Source organism: Arabidopsis lyrata (assembly GCF_000004255.2).
Source record: "Arabidopsis lyrata subsp. lyrata unplaced genomic scaffold ARALYscaffold_3, whole genome shotgun sequence".
Classification (NCBI taxonomy): Eukaryota; Viridiplantae; Streptophyta; class Magnoliopsida; order Brassicales; family Brassicaceae; genus Arabidopsis; species Arabidopsis lyrata.
This window is the reverse complement of record NW_003302553.1, coordinates 13,207,389-13,227,331: the sequence shown is the minus strand read 5'-3', so window position 1 is coordinate 13,227,331 and position 19,943 is coordinate 13,207,389. Positions and strand designations below refer to the sequence as shown.

Below are 19,943 nucleotides of genomic sequence, written 5' to 3'. Positions count from 1 at the left end.
ATTCCCACATAAAGTTGTGTGTGTAGAAATAGATTCGTGTTGTCTACAAAAATATGAGGACATGTTACTAAACTTTAAAATAGAGAGAGGACAAAATGTTTCATATGTTGACAGATAGAGTTACAAACTTAACAACATTGTCCACATCTATAGGTGGACACCGTTATATAAGGTATTAGGCAGTACAAAATGTTTGGAAGACAAAATATAATTAAATTCAAAAGTTGTCCTCTGCAAAACTTGTCCATAAAAAACAGTTGCATGCAATAGGCAAACCTTGGCAGTGGTACAGATTCTAGAAGGGAGATAGTTCTGAGAATCCGGATCTGGCACCAAATGGGCTGAATGATAACCGACACACTAATCTGGACTTGTTGAAATAATGGATAAGTTATTTTGTTGTATTTGGTCCATGCAACAAATTTGTCTATTACTAAAATTTGAGGGAATAGACATGATATCCGAATAGACATACTTAGATAGAGAGGAATCCAGCAGGAGAAATTCGTTGGAGGAATAAGGGGGATCATGCATCGATTCGGAGGGATCCGAAGAGGCGTCTTGAACCGGATACGATGTCTTCAATCTGATGGACAACATAAGAGAAATAGTGGTTAGTGAAGAGTTGTGGGAATCAGACGAACCTGTCTACCAGTTCGCGAACTTGTCTATAACAAAAAGTGATGAAAGAGACAAACCTAGATGGTGACGAAACCGCGGGGAGAAGTTTGTTCAGGGAGTTAGAGGGATTGATCGCGATAACGTAAGAGATCGAAGCGACGACTTGAACCGGATTTGTTGTCTTGCACTATGGAAATTAAAATGAAGAGAATTTTGGTTAGTTCTACAAATCCAAAATCAACGGTTTCCGGAGAAGAGAGATGGAATACATATACCCAGAATCAATGTTTATGGAAGAGTTGGAGAGATCCTTATCGAGCCTCACCTTAGGGAAACAAAAAGGGGTGAATGTCTTGACAACAGAATCTGAGTTTGGTTGGAAGAAAACTATGAACCCTAACGTCTTCTTCTTCTCGAGAATTTCTGAAATGGAGAGAGAAACGAAAGAATTCTAATGTTTTAGAAATGATTTGGAAATGAGGAAGAAGGCGGAAGATTTTTTTGTGCGGCTTCAAATGTTGAACACAGAGAAAATGGGGTTATCGAGGGGGAAAGATGATATTAGGTAAAATAAAGAAGCATTTGTTCAAGGGTAATTTGGACTTTTCACAAAGGATGTATGGCACAATTGGAAAAGGTGGAGCGGATGTTGCAATTTTGGTAAGTTTTGGTACAGTATATGGCACATTAGTTAGTTTTCACAATATTTTATCCACCTCATCTTTTTCTAACCAATCAGAATCTGCCACTTAATAATAATCTATATATAATAGCAATCTAATAAATATCATTTGCACATCTGAACGGTTGCGTCTTTTATCGCAACCTTCCGTTTAAATCGGTTATTTTTTTACGGTTATTTTGGTTGCATCTTTTCGTTGATATATTTACGGTTGTGTCTTTTATCGCATCTCTTCGCTAACATATTTACAGTTTTTTTTACAGTTATATTTGTGCAAAATACAGTCGTATCTTTTCAGTTTACGGTTGTGTCTTCATAGTTGCATCTATTCATTTAAAGTTATGTCTCATATTATATAGATTTAAATTTTGGTTTTAAAACTAAAATATATATTATATGGTTGTTTTTTCAAAAAGTTGCAATCTGAATAAATATTTTCTACGGTTGCATCTTTTTATCGTAACACCTCATAAACAATTGCGATGTTTAGTTGAACCATTGCAACATTTACTTTATTTAACGAACAATTATAATTTTTGATTTATTTTATAAATCGTTAAAACATTTAATATTTGAAAAACTAAAAATATATATTATACGGTTGAATTTTTTTAGAAAGTTGCGATCCGAATAAATGTCTTCTACGGTTACGTTTTTTTTAATCGTAACTTTTTGTAAACGGTTGCAACCGTTTAGTTGAACCATTGCAACATTTAGTTTATTTCACGAACAAATGCAACTCTTGGTTTATTTTATAAACCATTATAACATTTAATTATCTATAGTCACGTCTTCCGGTATAACTTTCTCTAAACTATTATTTCAATTTTAGTTACTAAAATATAACTAAATGAAATTTTAAACGTTTAATTGAACCGTTGCAATATTTGGTTTATTTGACAAATTATTGCAAGTTTTGGTTCTATTTTATGAACCGTGGTAATCTTAAGTTTATTTGACGAACCGTTGCAACATTTGGTATATTCTACGGTCGCTTCTTTTGATTATAGTTCTTCATCAAATTTTTAATTTTAATTACTATAAATGAATATGTTGCTACCGTTTAATAGAACATAGTAACATTAAGTTTATTTGACGAACCAATGAATATTTTGGATTATCTAATGAACCGTTGTAATATTTGGTTTATTTGATGAACCGTTACAATATTTGATATATTTGATGAATCATTGCAACTTTAATTTATTTGATGAATTATTACAACTTTAGGTATATTTGATGAACCGTTGCAACATTGCCTTTTGTGATACATTTTTTAGGGCATTAACTAAAGCTTTTTTTTTTGAATAAAGCATTAACTAAAGTTATATCTGTTCATCTAGAGTATTATCTTGTCACCATGTTTTATTCGTGTTTTTTAGCATATACACTTAGTTCTAATAATTGTGTCTTTTACAAACAATTTATCTATTTAAACTTTCATCTCTTTGTAGCTCTATATATGTATATATATCATTTTTTAAAAAGTGGCTTAAATTTATTATTTCTTTTTGTTTGATATTTTTTATAGAAAGTTACATTTTTTGCTATTTAGCATTCATATATATACTTTGTTATCTATATCATTATTATTTTTTCTAAATAAATATCTATTTTGCTTATTTATTTAATTTTTCTGAAGATTGTCTCTTTTTAACATAATACAATTTAAAATATTACGTCTTTTTATCGTAATATTTTGATAAATATATTTTTATAGCTAGTTATATTTATAATAGTTTAGAAAATGGAAAAATTGCATCTACTCATTATAAATTTTTGTGTAATATTTTTTATTTATGGTCGTATTGTTTCACCATAATATTTTCTAATAATAATACAAATCTTAAAAAGTATTTGTGAGAGTTTACGTTTCTTTATCATATTTTTTTGTAAAATATATCTTTATTTATTGTTAAAAAAATTGTTTTGAAACTTGTTGTCTCAATTCATTATGACATTTTGTTTTTCTTCAAAATAGCCTGAAATCTTTTTCCCCGCGACATCGCGAGGGGTCTAAGTCCTAGTAATAATAAAGGTAAACTCATTTAATTATAAAATCTAATATGCCACCAAAACGAAGTTATATATCGGTTTGAGTTTATAAATGACGGTTATGGTTTAGATTTTATAATTAAACGAGTTAAATATCATTTTTGGTTTATAAACGGGTTTAGATTTTACAATTAGACGAGGTTAAATATTGGTTTGGTTTTATAAAAAACGGTTAGAGTTTAGATTTTACAATTAAACGAGGTTAAATATCGTTTTGGGATAATAAAGGATGATTAATGTTTAGATTTTGTAATTAAACGAAATTGTATATCAGTTTGGATTGATAAATTAAATGAATTTAATTTTTTTATTTTTTTTATTAGGTAGCAGAAATCAAAACAAGAAAACGAAGTCAATGAATTACATTCAAAGTCAAACAATAATATCTCTAATAACAATCAAAACAAGAAAACGAAGTAAAAAGGAAAATTTTGGATGAAGAAGGAGAAGTTGGGTCGAATGGGTTTTTTCGGGTTAGGTTAGTGGTTAATTGTAGTCTATTTAATTTCGGTTTAGAATCACTTTTAGTTGGTTATGTTTGTTTAGAAAGCAATAAACCAACTAAAATCGAATTCTATCACTACAAGAAAAATCAACATTGATAGCAGTAGAAGATAGCACATTTTCCTAAACTGCTATAAAATATGAGTTCGTAATTTTGGTTACTTTATAATAGCACCGGATAAACGCTAAGACCCCAAATCCTTTAGCGGGAAACAAAAATGACCTATTCCGCCAACACTTAGCCAAAATAATTAACTTTTCCCTCTGTTCTCGAGAAAACACAAACTTTTCCCTTTGTTCACTCTCTTTAGTAACAAAACCTAAACTTCTCAGATCCACGATTTCTCTCTAATCCAAGCTTGTCGCCGGCCATAAATCGATTCCAAGCTTGTCGCCGGCCATAAATTTCTGTTCCTCCGCAGTCACATTCTCCAGCGCCGCCGCAGACACATTCTCCAGCGCCGCCGCAGACACATTCTCTAGCTCAAATCGAAGGCATCTCTTTCTTCCCAACTCTAACTACATTCTTTCTCTCATTTCAATGTGATTTCGACTTGTTTAGATTTGATTGCAGTCCTTGAAATTATCGATTTCGCTCAATATATGCTCGATTCCAAGCTTGAAATTATCGATTTCTATCTGTTTTTTTTTTAATTTCTCTCTGCGATTTTAGGGTTCATATGATTTGAACTGTTTTTAATTGAACTGTATTCGCGATTAAGCTCAAATCCAAGCCATGTTTCAAATCTAGGGTTTATATTAATCGATCTGTTTTCTATTAAGTGCTATCCTTTTGCATGTCTGTGAATGAGAATTAGTTATCTGTGCTCGTGCTTTAGTTTATAGTTTTGAGCTTCGCCTGATGAAGAAACGAGAATAGTGTTTTGGTTTTGAAAGTTTTAATCGATTTTATTGTTAAATAGGATATTGACTAAACTAATTTTATTGTTTTGCAAGTGTTGGTGATTGCATTATTGGGGAACTGAAGCTTATCTTGTTGTTGTAATCACTCACAGGTTAGTCCTAAACTAATTTTGTAGTTTTTCTTTCTCTTACTATTGTTTTGGTTTGTTCTTCAACTTTTTTTTGTTATTTATAATGTGTTTGAGTTATATTTGAGTTTGAGTTAAACATAGTGTAATGTTTTAAGTGTGTGAAGAGTTAAACTTAGTGTAGTGCTTTAAGTATCTGAACTTGAGATAATAATTGTCAGATATTATGTGTTTGTGTTCTTGTCAGTTTGTGTTGTTGTCTTTGTGTTAATATAATGTATTATCTTGACCACAGTTAGATGTTTGAGTTTCAGATTGTGTTAATGTCTTATCTAGAACTTGAGATGGTATCTTATGGTTGAATTGTTGTTCTAAAGGTCTTACTTACGCTTAGTACATATAATGTTGGACAAGTCATGGGTCCATCTCTGCAGGTAAGGAATTAAAATACTTTAACAGTTTAAATGTTGGACAACTCTTAAATTACTTTAAGAGTTTTTTTTTTTTCCCTTCTATTCTTAAGAGTTGATCCTGCTTATGAGAGAGGTGCTCGAAAATTTGTACGAGCTGTGACTGAGGCTTTAGGAGACATTGATAAGCTAGTTTGTCCATGCATCGACTGCCGTAATATTGATCGTCACTCGGGCAGTGATGTGGTTGATCATCTTGTAACAAGAGGAATGGATGAGGCATACAAGCGGCGGAGTGATTGGTATCATCATGGAGAAGTGAGCTCTGGGGCTGAAGTAGAAAGCAAAGTGAACCACTGGAATGAGGAGATATTTGACTTATATAAAGCTGCTGAATATTTAGATGAAGAGTTAGCTAGTAAAGGTGACTTAGGTGAGATTGTAGAGGGTGACTTAGTTGAGATAGCTGAAGGTGAAGACAAGAGAGAAGATGAGTTTCTTGCAAAGCTAGCAGATGCGGAGACACCATTGTATCCAAGCTGTGCGAACCATAGCAAGCTATCAGCTATTGTGGAGCTGTTTAGAATTAAGACAAATAATGGCTGGTCTGACAAGAGCTTCAATGAACTGCTTGAGACATTGCCAAAGATGTTACCCAAGGAGAATGTGCTTCACACATCATTGTATGATGTGAAGAAGTTTTTGAAGAGCTTTGATATGGGATATGAGAAGATCCATGCGTGTGTAAATGATTGTTGCCTATTCAGAAAGAAGTACAAGAAGCTCGATAATTGTCCAAAATGCAAGGCTTCAAGGTGGAAGGTTAACATGCACACTGGTGAAGTAAAGAAAGGTGTCCCACAGAAAGTATTGAGATACTTTCCAATAATCCCACGGCTTAAGAGAATGTTCAGAACTGTGGAAATGGCGAAGGACTTAAGGTGGCATTTTAGTAACAAGAGCAGCGATGGAAAACTCCGTCATCCTGTAGATTCTGTTACTTGGAAAAAAATGGATGACAAATACCCTTCCTTTGCAGCTGAAGAAAGGAACATCCGGCTTGGACTTTCCACAGATGGATTTAATCCGTTCAACATGAAGAATACTAGGTATAGTTGTTGGCCTGTTCTGTTAGTTAATTATAATCTGCCTCCTCACTTATGTATGAAGAAGGAGAACATCATGCTTACCTTGTTGATTCCTGGACCACAACAGCCTGGTAATAGTATTGATGTTTACTTAGAACCACTAATAGATGATTTAAACCATCTGTGGAAGAAGGGAGAGTTGACTTATGATGCCTTTAGTAAAAATATTTTTACTCTTAAGGCAATGCTTCTTTGGACTATTAGTGATTTTCCTGCTTATGGAAATCTTGCAGGCTGCAAAGTTAAGGGTAAAATGGGATGTCCTATATGTGGAAAAAACACAGATAGTATGTGGCTGAAATTTAGCAGAAAGCATGTTTTTATGTGTCATAGAAAGGGATTAGCACCAACACATAGTTATCGGGATAAGAAGGCATGGTTTGATGGGAAAGCTGAACATGGGAGAAAGGCTAGAATATTAACTGGTCGTGAAATTTCCCAAAATCTGAGAAACTTCAAAAACGATTTTGGTAATGCTAAAGAATCTGGAAGGAAGAGAAAAAGGACTGAATATCTTGACTCAGGATCTGATATTGATGATGAATCCAGTGAATCAGAAGAAGAGGAAGAAGTAGCAGTTGACGAGGAAGAATTATCAAGATGGAAGAAAAGATCCATTTTGTTCAAGCTGGAGTATTGGGAGGTATGTTTAATTGATTAACTTTCAGAATTAGTCAATTATACTATGGGTTTAAGTTTGGTTTTGTTGTATTTGCTAGGATCTCCCGGTGAGACATAATTTGGATGTAATGCATGTAGAGAGAAATGTGGCTGCAAGCATTGTCTCTACATTGTTGCATTGTGGAAAATCAAAGGATGGTCTTAATGCTCGTAAAGATTTGCAAGAACTTGGGATAAGAAAGGATTTACATCCTAGTACACAAGGAAAGAGAACTTACCTTCCAGCAGCTCCTTGGTCTTTATCAAAGAAAGAGAAGAAAATTTTCTGCAAGCGGCTTTTTGATTTTAAAGGTCCAGATGGATATTGCTCTAATATATCAAGGGGTGTATCATTAGAGGAGTGTAAGATAACAGGTCTCAAATCACATGATTATCATGTATTGATGCAACAGCTACTCCCAGTTGCACTTAGAGGATTGTTACCAAAAGGACCTAGGACAGCAATCTTTCGCTTATGCGCATTCTTCAACATGTTGTGTCAGCGAGTTATTGACAGGGAGCAGATTTCAATAATGGAAGCTGAAATAGTTGAAACTCTCTGTATGTTTGAAAGATTTTTCCCACCCAGCTTCTTTGATATCATGGTACACTTGACAGTTCATCTAGGAAGGGAAGCTCGTCTTGGAGGACCAGTCCATTTTAGATGGATGTACCCATTTGAAAGGTATAGCTTCTGTTATATACTTCATCCTTTTTATTCTTGAAAACACAAAATCTGTTTCATTACTAATGTTTATATTTAATACTTTGCAGGTACATGAAAGTTCTGAAAGACTTTGTTAGAAATCCTGCAAAACCGGAAGGTTGTATCGCAGAGTCTTACCTTGCAGAAGAATGTGTGCAGTTTTGTAGTGATTTTCTGAAAAAGTCAACTAGTGTAGAAGAAAAACTGGATAGAAATACAGAGTATGAGAATATCTCTATTCTAGAAGGTCGGCCTATATCCGCAGGCACTTCATTTACTCTCACTGAAATGGAGAAAAATATAGCACATCTTGCTGTCATTCAGAATATTGCTGCCTTGGATCCTTATGTGGAGTAAGTTTCTGTAATATCTTCTTACTTGATTTGTTTCTTTGGTATCCGCTGAGACTAATTGTTCATTTTTTTTTTGTTTTTCAAGCATGCACCTGCAATATCTACAAGACTCATATCCAAGATGTAGACGTGAAGCATCACTGTTGTGGACTATGCATGCTCAGAAATTTGCTACTTGGTTAAAAGAGCAGGCAAGTAATAATATATCTGAATGGTATGCATTCATGATTCTGGTTTTCATATCCTTTTGTTTCTGACTGTTCTTTGTTTTTTTTACATTTGGTAGATACCAATAGTTTCAAATGGACATGAAGATACTCTTAAGTGGTTGGCTTATGGTCCTCGGTGTAGTGCTAGGTCTTATACAGGGTATATAGTTAATGGTCAACGGTTTCACACAAGCTCACTTCAAAGAAAAAGTCAGAATAGTGGGGTTTATTATGAGGCTACTGCTATGTGTAGATCTAGTGCTAAAGATACTTCACAAGTGTTTGATTTGGTATCATACTATGGGAGAGTCACTGATATCATACTACTTGATTACAATGTGTTTTATGTACCTCTATTCCGATGTCAATGGGCAGTAAGAGGTAATGGAGTTAAGGTCGAAGATGGTTTCACGCTTGTTAACTTGAATCAAAGTCAAGTCAGCTTCTTGAGGGATCCATACATATTAGCCTCTCAGGCAAAACAAGTGTTTTATTCAAGAGAAGATGATTCATCAAGTTGGTATGTTGTCATGAAAGGTTCTTCAAGAAGATACAGTAAGGAAGATGTTGAAGACGGAAATGCAGATATTGGACCATTGCCATCAGATGTTGACATGGATCTTGAGATGGATGAAGCTGAAAATGCTAGAACTGATTGTGAAGGCATATATGTGTCAAATGTAGCTTCTTGTTCATTTTCAGCTTGTCTTGTTTATACTCTGTCTGGTGTCTGCCTAGTCTTTATTATACATCACTGTCATTTAGATTTTCTGTTAAATGTATTTTATCAGCATCAACATGTTCTAATTTATTGTTCTTACATGCAGTTGAACTGATATGGGGCGTCCAAAGAAGAAGGGTGGACAAAAAAAGAAAAGTAAGGCTGCAAAAGACACTGATGAACCAGAATTTATATGTACTGTGGAACCACAGACTGAGGCAGCTGAAGTACAAGGAGAACAAGAGACTAAAGCTGCTGAAGTACAAGGAGAACAAGAGACTGAAGCTGCTGAAGTACAAGAAGAAGAGCATAGATCAGATGTAGACGTGACTGAAGCAGCTGAAGTGACTGCTAACAATGAGGAAGAACCTGAAGGTGAGCTTCAGTTGACAGATGAGAATGAGCGTCCAGCTAAGCGCAAGAGACATAGAGGACCAACAAAGATGAAAAACATCGCAAAGGATCCAAATGTTCGAGAAAGAGTTGACTACACTCTCATGGGAGATCCTTATGGTCCGGGATCAGTGAAGTTGTCATCTTATGTAGGTCCATTGGTACGGGAACATGTACCAATCACAATTGATACTTGGAAGAATGTTAGCGAAGAAATCAAAACTGTTCTCTGGAAATCTATTCAGGTAATGTTTTCTATCCAATTTGAGCATTTCTTTTTTTCCATAACTTAAGAGCAGTTTAAGTTTTTTACATGTTTTCTTGGCAAGTGAATGCAGGCAAGATTTGAGCTGGATGAAGAGTTTCAAAAGGTTGCTGTGCTAAAGCAAATGGGAAATTTGTGGAGATCATACAAATCCCGCATAGTGAGGGACATTAATGGGGATACTAATAACCAACAGAGGATGAATCTGAGACCAAATAATATTAATCCAGCTGATTGGCGGAAATTTGTGAAAATCAAAACAAGTGCAAGCTTTAAGGTATTGATTTCAACTGTTATGTTTATTTGATGGTCTGTTGGTGATTAACATGTTTAATTATCAGGTTGTGAGTGATAAATATAAAGAAAGGAGAAGGAAACAGATTCCTCACACTACTAGTCGTAAAGGAATGGTCAGACTAGCAGAGGATATGGTAAGCATATTTCTACTTGTAAGTTTACAGTTATATACCATATACCCTTAATGATATTTTACCTTTTTTTCCAGAAAATTGAAAGTGGAGATCCATCAGAAGTGACTAGGCTGAAGGTGTGGGTCAAGTCGCGTACCAAAAAAGATGGTACGCCAGTGAATACGAATGCAGCTGAGAAGATTGTAAGTTGCAAATTAGTCACAGAATGTGTATTTGAATTTGGTTCTCTTACATGTTAGACTCAGAATCTGTATTTTTTGTTTGCAGAAAAAGGCAGCTGAGCTGGTTGGTAGTGATGCTCCAACATTGACAACAAATCCAGAAGAAGATCACCTCTCCCAACTTCTAGGACCTGACAATCCTGGTCGGCTCAGGGCAATGGGTAGAGGCATGAGTAAGACAAAATTAGCTTGTTTCCAAATAAAGACCAAATGTATGACTGACATGCAAGAGAAGCAAGTTCAATTGGTTAAGAAGGTCAATGAATTACAAGAGGAATTACTGAAAATCAAGAATCAGGTTAGATACTTTATTAGTTCTCAAATTATACATTTAGTTGCTGAGTTATTAAATAGATTTTGACTAGTTTTAAATATTACAGAGACAAGAAGCTGAAATAGGTGAAAACTCAGCTGCTAGAGTAAGTTAGATCACATCAATGTCTGATATCAGTGATTCCTTATTTTTATTTTATAATTGACATTTTTCAAATCAATATTTTGTAGAGTGTGAACAAAAGAGCACTCCCAAAGTGTGTGTTGTATGATTGGTCTGATTCTGATGAAAACATTGCTGAGGGGCGAATTCTTTCTTCTGATCCTGATGACTTGGTGAATAACTGTCGCCTAGGCCCTACAGATCTTAAAGTGTTGGTAGAAACTGCTACCAAACCAGATGCATTCCTTTGGAGACCAGCAAGTAACATGTTCACGGTTGAGGAAGCTGTTGGACAAATAATTGCTTGGCCAGCCTCTAAGTGTGTTCTAGTTGACAAGGACATCCAAATAGAAGATATTGCGCCTCTGGTAAATTTTAGTTTTCAGCTAGAACCATATTACTTGATAGATAGAATCATGATCAATATACTGATTCAATTTCTGTTTTGAAACCGTTTGATAGGGTCTTAGAACAAATTCTCTGAACAAATGCAAACTACTAGATTTGTCTAGCGATGAAGTGATTGTTGCTGAAGGTCGTTGGCAGACACAAGAACCAAGCGCATTGGTTAATGGACTCCCTCTCGGACCAAAGGCAGTTAAAGTATTTGTGGATCAAGTCCATCAGCCTGAAACTTTTATATGGAGGCCTACCATGGAAATGACATACCTTGAGGACTGTGTTATGGCTTTTGTATCTTGGCCTGTCAGTAAAGTTGTTTTTGAAAATTCAACAACAGGTCACAAATCTCCTCTTCAGAATTCTGCAGCAACTGTATCAGGTTCTAAATCTGTACCAGGTGCAAAATCTGCAACATCAGGCCCTAAATCTACAACAGGTACAGGTTCTGAATCTCCTATTGAGGATGCAACAGGTACAAGCTCTCCAATGAAGAAAACTCTTCCAGATTCACAGTCTCCTCTTCGAAAATCTCAGGTAGATGTTTTGGATATGTTATTAAGTTGCTTATGCTTAGTCTTCTGACTGTTGGTTTATTTATATTGGCAGCGTATTAGTAATCAAGTTGTTTCAAAGGAGAATAAGAAGTGCAAGCTGATGGATATTACCGGAAGGAAGCGGGTAGTTGCTGAAGGACGATGGGTTTCAAATGACCCAGATATGAAGGTCCATTTTGTTCCCTTGGGTTCTAATGGAGTTAAGGTGTGGGTAGATATCGTGAAGGTAAGTGATGCAGCAGTTTGGAGGCCATCTGATGAAATTGTGACTTTGGAAGACGCATTTGGCACAACTCTTGCATGGCCAGATGACAAGGTGATCATGTGTTAAACTTCTGCTTGGACATGAGACTTGGTTTAATTTAGTATTCTGTGTTTAGTATTCAATGCTGCTTTTGGTACAACTACTCCTTGGACATGAGACTTTTTTTTTGTATTCTGTGTTTGGGCTTCTGTAATATATGGATGTTGGATTGTTATCAATGGGGATTGTCAGTACTTTTATAAAACACGGTTGTGTCATGAAAACAAGTACAATAGCATCCAAAAAAAAATTAAAATCAGTGTCATGTAACATTTTAGTAATGCTATGGTAAAATCATCTATCGTAGCTGTCAAACTGAGTAATTACATAAATTTTACAAACTAAATAGGCGCTATGATATAATATATTACAGCATAACATACAGCTATAATAAATTAAAGTAACTCTGTTCAATATAGCTATGGTAGCGCTACATAACATAGCATGAATAATAACTTATTACATAATTAAAAACAAAATTTAACGAATTAAAAAAAAGCGTTTTCTTAGAGCTATGGTAGAAGTCTCTAACATAGCATACAAAAAACACGCTATTGTATGTGTGGCACCTACCATAACTGGGGCAGAAACAGCGTTTATGAAAACGCTATAAATGACATATTATAGCGTTTCTCTCGTGATATCAATGTTTAGAACTATTTCAGGGAGATTTAGATTTCGAACTTTTAGTTTAGGGGGATATAGGTTTCGAATTTTGATTTCGGAGATATTTAGCATGTGGTCATAGATTGGTGTGGATCTATTATAATGTTATACTTCTCGTGGGAAAATAGATCGTTTTTAGTCAAAATTTGAGTAAAGAAGTGAAGAGAAGATTGAGAGTCAAAGTTCAAGAAGGAAGACATGACACTACAAGAAATATGTTCATTGTTAGCGCGAAAAATTTGCTATCATATATATTACATAGCGAATTCACAAATGCTATGACATCGGCAGCTATCGTAGGTTTTTTACCTACGATAACATTTTTAAGAATGCTATTATAGGTTATTCTACCATAACGTTAATTAAATGCTATACTCGATTCAATTATAGCTCGTTATTTACGCCATGATATATTATGTTGTAGCATTTTATCGATGCTATTTTTTTCAATTAAAATTGACATGTTTTTACATTCTATATTTCATATATTTTCATATAAATTAAATTTGGTCAAAGATATATATTTAAATATATTTTATTTCATATAAAATCCATAAAAGAAACATACAAGTCTAATACAAACCAAACCTTATATAAAAACATCAACTACGACTCTTATACAACAAGAGTACTAATTTATGAGATAAGGGACAAAGAAAAATACCCTATCTACGATCACAAATTCTAACTGTTCTGGTTCTTGCGTCAAAACTCCAAATGGTGCTTTATTGTTTAAGACTTGTTCTTGTTCTTGTTCTTCCTTCAAGCTTGGTGCTATGGCTGAAGCAATTCCTTTCTCTACCCACTTATCACATTCTAGTGATCAAAAAGCTCAAGCCATGTTGAATCATCCTTAACAAAAAAATACAACAGTTATTGACAATTAAAGATTCAACTTTATCAAAGTGATGATTTACAAAGCTCTTATTCTAAACAAAGCTTTCACCTTGCATCAGCCTTAACTTACCTTGAAATCATCACTATGTGGTTCATAGAAGAAGAGCTTGGAAGAGGAAGAGGTAGCAAAGTTAACAATGTAAGAAACTACTTTTCAATAAAAGGGAAAGCAGCTAATAAAACTTATGCAAATAGCATTGAGCAATTTAATGTACCAGCTAGGGAAACTTCAGCGTCTTCAACACTTTGCCTTTAAAGAATTACTTATGCTTCATGACCCAACAAAAAAAAAGGAATTAGTGCTAAGTAAATTAATCTCAAGGTAGAGTGAGTTTCTCATGAGAAGAATAAAATGTATGCGAAATAACAGATGATGACATAAATTTCGGTAACTGTTATAAACGTATGTTGTCATTATCTTATATATTAATGGTTTTAGGATGAATAATTTCATAAGAGTTATACAAAGCAATTATTTCCCTTTCCATGTCTCAATCAACTAATAAGTCCTTTTAAAAAAAAACCATCTTCAATTCTTACTTTGAATCATTTTTATTCCATGTCTCAAATCTTAAGTTTTTAATTTTCATTTTCCAAATTTTTGGCCATGAATGCTAAACTACACAATCGAATATCATGCCAAATTCAGTTACTATCACGACGAGAACCATAGTGCTAGAAGTTATAACAGACACACACACACAGAAACAAGACCCAACTAAACATCGGAATATTATCATGAAGTCCCCAAAGTGGAGCAATACCCTTATACAAGCTGCAAAAAACAAGAAATCAAACACAAAAAGCTAGCAGTAACAAGAAAGTACCTTCCAAAATCCTCCCCTGCAATCTGAAGGTCAAAGAAGACATCATCAAATCATGGGACATAAGTATCCATAATTCATTCTCGTTCGTAGCTTGTTCATTTCCTAGACAAAAAAGTTCAAATAAATGAAGTTACTAAATCAGAGGAGCAAATATAGACACATCATGCGTTAGAACTTACACTTGAAGTATTCTTACAATTTTTTTACTTTCCACCACTCAAGATATTCAACAAGCTACCCTCTCTCAAACCATTGTACAGCTCCGGCTGCAACATTTTAGCAATCAATATGATAATTTAATAGAAAGAACTTTCATAATAGAAAAAGACTGCCTTTTAACACCAAATCCAGTGAGATGGCCTGAACAAAGTTTCAGGAATACAACTCAATGGATCATCTGAAGTTAAGAGATAAAACCAAATCAAAACAAATTAAAGAATATAAGTAAACATCACCTACTGAGGAGTTTCACACACGAGCTCCATCTCCAGATATAAAGAGTTCTCTTTTTGGAAATCAAGTTTACAGTTAACAGATTTCTCTTAATTAAGAGTACCTTTTGGGTTTTTCAAGCTTCCAATTTCCAAATTAAAGAAATCTAAAAACCCTACAGCAACCAATTGAGATGGCTTACCATTTTGTGAGGATGAAGGCGTAGATAAGAGTCAACGAATCATCTCTACTTATTGAAGTTATCCGTCCATCACCACCATAACCACATCCTCTCTCTCTATCTACTTCCCGATCTAAGACTATTTGAATCTTCCCTCTCTCTATCGAATTCAGCTTCTCCGTTCCGATGCAATTCTCCTCCACTGTAAATTGAAACTTCATCATGAGAGATAGATCTAGATTGAGAGGCAGAGATGTGGGGTTTTGGTTGAGTCAGTTAGGTTTGATGGTAGCGGCAGCGGCAGAGGAGGAGCCATTGGAGTGGATTTAGGGTTTAGGTGAGTTGGTTCGGGAGAATAGGAGCTGGAGGAGGAGGAGGGGAGAGACATTCAGCTATAGTGGCGGAGACGGCGAGGACAGAGGGAGGAGAAGAGGCTGCAACGCTTCGACGGTGGAAGCGACGAGTTTCGTGTGAATCGTGAGTGAGTGAGTCTGAAAGATTTCTTTTAGGTTTTTGAGAAAAGATAAAAAAACTTTCTAAGTGTTGGCGGCTTTCTAAATTTTTTGGGTAAGTATTAGCGGAAAAAGGGTTTTCAGCTTCTCACTTATTAATTTTTTATTATAGCGTTGATTAAATGCTATTACATGTAATCAAAATCCCAAATCAATCGTTCATAGCAATTAGTGAAACCGTGCTATAGTGGACTGCTATCAATGCTCACTTTTTTTGTAGTGTGAGTAACAACACACAGGCCCGGCCCGCCCATAAAGCAAGTGAAACATGTGCTTTAGGCCACACTTTATATTCTAAAAATATGGGCTATAATACAAAGCTTTTTCGTTAGCTAAGATGGTTAAGTAGTCCTTTGGATTTGTCTTAAACCTGAGTTCAAACACCCAAATGAGCATATTTTTGTTTTTTTTTTTACATTCTATGAATTACCTAATATTATATATTTAAGAAGGGCCACATATGAAAATATGCTTTAGGCCTCTACTATCCTAGGACCGGCCCTGACAACACATCAAGACGTTGCAACAATGAGTTCTAAAGATGTCAAGCTAAGAGATTTTGGAAGGCAAAGAAGGAAGTTGGCCAAGTACGTAGGCGAGACCGAAGGAGTAGATGGTGATTTTTTGTCGAGTATCTCTAATAACAATGTGGTGATTACATTCAAAGTCAAACAATAATATCTCTAATAACAATCAGTGGCGTGCTTCATATTTAATAAAATAGGCAATTGTCTAAGGCCACCTTAAACCTCTCTAAACCTGGCACCGCACTAGTATTATAGTACTTTTTTGGCACGATATATCCACATTCAGTCTTTTTATATATGTAACTATGTACTCGGTCAATAAGTAATGTACACGATTCGTCTTGTTTGCCTAAAAGAAAAAGATTCGTTTCTGTCTATAAATGAAGGCCATCCCAAGAAAGTAAAAAAGCAGATCTCAAAATATGGTTTCATAACTCTCGTTTTTCTCTTCATCAATTCCTCTTGTGCTGAATTCCTAATTCAACAGGTATTTTTATTTTTTATTTTTAAAGCTATTTTAATTTTTAGACAGAGGCTTACATTTGGTTCTTTTTTGGACAAATCCATTGGCTTTTTAAACGTAGTTTTTAACAATAATATTAACAACGTAGTTTGTTTTCTTAACAATAATAACAGTTTTTTTTTTTTTGTCTTTTGGTATAACATTCGATTTAGTTAGTTCACTAGTTCAAGCAAACTCATAAAAAAATATTCTGAAATTTTCGTATGAGGTAAGTCACTCAAGTCTTTTTTTTTTTTGTCTTTTGGTATAACATTCGATTTAGTTAGTTCACTTCAAGCAAACTCATAAAAAAATATTCTGAAATTTTCGTATGAGGTAAGTCACTCAAGTCTTTCCCAATCAGGTTTAATCCAATCCTATGAATAGAGGAGGTTGTGGTGGTGGCCCTGGTAGAGGCGGTCGTGGTTTTGGTGGCCGCGGCCCAGGAGGTCCTGGTTTTGGTGGCCACGGCCCAAGAGGTCCTGGTGGTCCTGGTCCTGGTTATGGTGGCGGCCCAAGAGGTCCTGGTCCTGGTTATGGCGGAGGAGGAGGTCCTGGTCATGGTCCTGGTCCTGGGTATGGTGGAGGAGGAGGTCCTGGTCCTGGTTATGGGGGAGGAGGAGGTCCTGGTCCTGGTTGTGGCTCAGGGACAGGCGGCGGAAATCAGGGGCAAGGAGGTGGTAAATAAAATGAGTTTCTTAGTTAAACACTAAAACCAATTTCTTGATTTTCTTGGAATTTTTTTTTAGATTTTTTTTTAACTGGAGTGACAGGAATGTGGAGAGATGAGCGACCACCAAACAAGATACTGACTATAACAAGTTTCTCCGTGATTCAAGGGAGAGGAGAACCCTACGAATCCTCTGTCTTTGAGGCCGGTGGTTACAAATGGTAAAGAACTACACTTCCATAATTTTTTGTTCACTTTTTACATATATATATTTGAGTTTATTTTGATGTGAAATTAAAAATGAATCAGGAGATTAGTTTTGTACGTGAATGGTAATCAAAACGATGGTGGAAATAATCATATTTCACTTTACGTGAGGATCGAAGAGACAGAATCTCTTCCAAGAGGCTGGGAAGTCAATGTTGAACTCAAACTCTTTGTCTACAATGGGAAGCAACGCAAGTATTTGACTGTTACAGGTAGTTAAGATGTTTATGGAATTTTACTAGTCCATTATATATTTATAGATACATATTTTTTTTTTTGGTTTTAAAAAAAAAATTGTGGATGTAGATTTCAAATATTAGTGTGACATTTTCCATGAACGGAGTTGATGTGACTTCCATGTGTTTTGCAAAATTGTGGATGTAGATGGAATAGTGAAACGATACAACGATGCGAAAAAAGAGTGGGGATACGGAAAATTGATTCCTCTTCCAACATTCCTTGACACGAACCAAGGTTACCTTGAGCAGGACACTGCTTCTTTTGGTGCTGAGATTTTCATCGGTACACCGGTCCAGGTACAAGAGAAAGTCACGTTCATATCAAACCCTCCAAACAATGTTTTCACTTGGAAGATACTTCATTTCTCTACCTTGGAAGATAAATTCTATTATTCTGATGATTTTCTTGTTGAAGACCGATACTGGTTAGTACTTTTGTTAACCATATCTTTTAGATCGAAGTCTAAAAATTCTTAAAGATTGCATCTGTTATGTGAATTCCGCAGTAGTCAAGTACAATAACGGTTTTTGGTTGATATATAATCAGGAGGTTAGGATTTAACCCAAAAGGTACTGGAGATGGAAGATCACAAGCAATCCCAATCTTCCTATATGCTCAAGGTCATAAGCCAAATGCAGTTGCTACAAACACTTGGGGAGCGGTTAATCTGCGGTTAAAGAATCAACGAGGCTCCAACCACAAACAAATATATTGTAAGTAAACTAATTAACCAAAAAAATAAGTAACAAAATGGTAATCTCCAGGATAAAGTAAATGAAATTAATAGTTGGTATAAATTGTTTTTTTGCAGCTGCAGCTTGGTACCCCACTCGAAGCGATTATGGTGTGGGAGTTAACACTATCATATCGTTAGCAGAATTCAATGATGCATCGAAAGGGTATATGGTGAATGATGCCATTATCTTTGAAGCTGAAATGGTGAAGGTCTCTGTGACCAACATCGTCTCCGTTTAATTATCTCTACTTTTCTATCATCGATCAAACAACCTTATGAACAAGGAGACGTTTGATGAGTTTTAATAAGATTAAGTTTACAATGCATGTGATGTAATCGTTATTTCCTGGTCGGTCTATTTTCGTTGTCAATAAAATGAAAGTCTCTTGGTTTGAAATATTTTTAAAGATGTTGGGAAAAGTTGGAGTGTTTAACTATAAGGATAAAGTTCGGTTGGTCTTATGTGTTTAAGGGCCCAAGTATTGTCTCCATGTAAGGATGATGATGACGCGTAAGGACGTTGAAGGATGTTTCATCTTAACAAACAGAAATTGTATTTGTTTTGCCATGCATATCCGTTTTTTCTTTCTATTTTTTGTTTTGGTAATGACTTATTATAACAAATCCTATTGGTTTCTTCAATGCCAGTTGTTTTTTTGTTAAAATACAACACAACTAGGATATGACCCGCGGTACACCGCGGGTTAATTATTTGATTTTTTTAATCATTTTGTAAACTGATGAATTTGTTGTTTATAATATTATTTGTTGTATACCGCGGATCACATGCGTTGTAACTAAAAAATAAAAATTTTAAGTTGTATTTGTTTAGTTTAGTGTTTAAGATTGTATAATTGTATTTTGATTTGTTAATTCTAGGATTTTACCCGTGGTATATTGTCCGTATTAATATCGACCCAAACCCGTCTCACTATATATTCCCGTCTTGTGAAATTAAACATCATTTTGTTATTTTTTTAATAACACTTTTATTTAAAAGACATATAATTCGAGTCAATTTAAAAGTTTGCTTTCAAATGGTTTCCATAATATATATATATATATATATATTTTTAAATTAATGTGTGTTTTTGGACCAACCCGTAAAAACAATTTATAATTTTATCTTAAAATACTAAATAATTGTATTTTGATTTGTTAATTTTAGGATTTCACCCGTGGTATATGGTCCCGCTTTGGATAATTGTAGAAATTAAGGAAAGATCTAAATGATTCAATTCCGGGTCAGAAAAAAAACGACCTAATTAAATGCGCAAATTTGTTCTTCAAAAATGTTAATATATATTACACACATACTTTTTTTCTTCATTGATTAAGTAATATATGTCCGTTTCAAAAAATTTGAATCATAGCATATGCAGGAAAAAATCTAAAGTTTTATTAACTACATATATTTTA

The 19,943-nt window shown here is 34.6% G+C and overlaps 4 protein-coding genes and 1 long non-coding RNA gene across 9 annotated transcripts; 4 read left to right on the top strand and 1 right to left on the bottom strand.

Moving 5' to 3' along the window:
* Positions 1-4,247: 4,247 nt before the first annotated feature.
* Positions 4,248-7,587, top strand: LOC110230244. Its single transcript, XM_021032446.1, has 3 exons — positions 4,248-4,405; positions 4,820-5,288; positions 5,378-7,587. The coding sequence occupies exons 2-3, from the start codon at positions 5,257-5,259 to the stop codon at positions 7,071-7,073; spliced, it is 1,728 nt and encodes a 575-aa protein (XP_020888105.1). The 5' UTR covers positions 4,248-4,405; positions 4,820-5,256; the 3' UTR covers positions 7,074-7,587.
* A 307-nt stretch (positions 7,588-7,894) lies between these two features.
* LOC110230241 lies at positions 7,895-9,303 on the top strand. Its single transcript, XM_021032444.1, has 3 exons — positions 7,895-8,131; positions 8,217-8,322; positions 8,418-9,303. Exons 1-3 carry the CDS (start codon positions 8,067-8,069, stop codon positions 9,174-9,176), a joined length of 930 nt encoding a protein of 309 aa, XP_020888103.1. The 5' UTR covers positions 7,895-8,066; the 3' UTR covers positions 9,177-9,303.
* A 1,440-nt stretch (positions 9,304-10,743) lies between these two features.
* On the top strand, positions 10,744-12,272 carry LOC110230242. Its single transcript, XM_021032445.1, has 3 exons — positions 10,744-11,175; positions 11,270-11,743; positions 11,816-12,272. Exons 1-3 carry the CDS (start codon positions 11,074-11,076, stop codon positions 12,092-12,094), a joined length of 855 nt encoding a protein of 284 aa, XP_020888104.1. The 5' UTR covers positions 10,744-11,073; the 3' UTR covers positions 12,095-12,272.
* Positions 12,273-13,306: 1,034 nt separating this feature from the next.
* On the bottom strand, positions 13,307-15,794 carry LOC110230243. 3 transcript variants are annotated; one of them, XR_002333359.1, is made up of 5 exons: positions 15,092-15,792; positions 14,637-14,723; positions 14,458-14,559; positions 13,701-13,899; positions 13,307-13,585 (listed from the first exon to the last, which is right to left on the bottom strand). It is a non-coding gene; the product is annotated as an uncharacterized LOC110230243 (long non-coding RNA). The 3 variants fall into 3 exon arrangements; XR_002333358.1 differs by having other exon boundaries at positions 14,654-14,723; positions 15,092-15,789; XR_002333357.1 differs by having other exon boundaries at positions 14,458-14,723; positions 15,092-15,794.
* Positions 15,795-16,472: 678 nt separating this feature from the next.
* LOC9321811 lies at positions 16,473-19,069 on the top strand. Of its 3 annotated transcripts, none has more exons than XM_021032441.1 (7): positions 16,473-16,596; positions 16,953-17,291; positions 17,385-17,502; positions 17,591-17,760; positions 17,933-18,212; positions 18,335-18,501; positions 18,600-19,069. In XM_021032441.1, exons 2-7 carry the CDS (start codon positions 16,991-16,993, stop codon positions 18,761-18,763), a joined length of 1,200 nt encoding a protein of 399 aa, XP_020888100.1. In that variant the 5' UTR covers positions 16,473-16,596; positions 16,953-16,990; the 3' UTR covers positions 18,764-19,069. The 3 variants fall into 3 exon arrangements, with proteins under 3 accessions (XP_020888100.1, XP_002885745.2, XP_020888102.1); XM_002885699.2 differs by having other exon boundaries at positions 16,474-16,596; positions 16,976-17,291; XM_021032443.1 differs by having other exon boundaries at positions 16,475-16,596; positions 16,976-17,288.
* The last annotated feature ends 874 nt before the right edge of the window (positions 19,070-19,943 follow it).

Coding starts and splice junctions, on each gene's coding strand:
- LOC110230244 (XM_021032446.1), top strand. CDS start 5,257: ATGTTGGACAAGTCATGGGTCCATCTCTGCAG. Junction 5,289..5,377: donor TCATGGGTCCATCTCTGCAG/GTAAGGAATTAA, acceptor TCTATTCTTAAG/AGTTGATCCTGCTTATGAGA.
- LOC110230242 (XM_021032445.1), top strand. CDS start 11,074: ATGTTCACGGTTGAGGAAGCTGTTGGACAAATAATTGCTTGGCCAGCC. Junction 11,176..11,269: donor TAGAAGATATTGCGCCTCTG/GTAAATTTTAGT, acceptor ACCGTTTGATAG/GGTCTTAGAACAAATTCTCT. Junction 11,744..11,815: donor CTCCTCTTCGAAAATCTCAG/GTAGATGTTTTG, acceptor TTATATTGGCAG/CGTATTAGTAATCAAGTTGT.
- LOC9321811 (XM_021032441.1), top strand. CDS start 16,991: ATGAATAGAGGAGGTTGTGGTGGTGGCCCTGGTAGAGGCGGTCGTGGT. Junction 17,503..17,590: donor GAGGCCGGTGGTTACAAATG/GTAAAGAACTAC, acceptor AAAATGAATCAG/GAGATTAGTTTTGTACGTGA. Junction 18,213..18,334: donor CTTGTTGAAGACCGATACTG/GTTAGTACTTTT, acceptor ATATATAATCAG/GAGGTTAGGATTTAACCCAA.
- LOC110230241 (XM_021032444.1), top strand. CDS start 8,067: ATGGAGAAAAATATAGCACATCTTGCTGTCATTCAGAATATTGCTGCC. Junction 8,132..8,216: donor GCCTTGGATCCTTATGTGGA/GTAAGTTTCTGT, acceptor TTGTTTTTCAAG/CATGCACCTGCAATATCTAC. Junction 8,323..8,417: donor CTACTTGGTTAAAAGAGCAG/GCAAGTAATAAT, acceptor TACATTTGGTAG/ATACCAATAGTTTCAAATGG.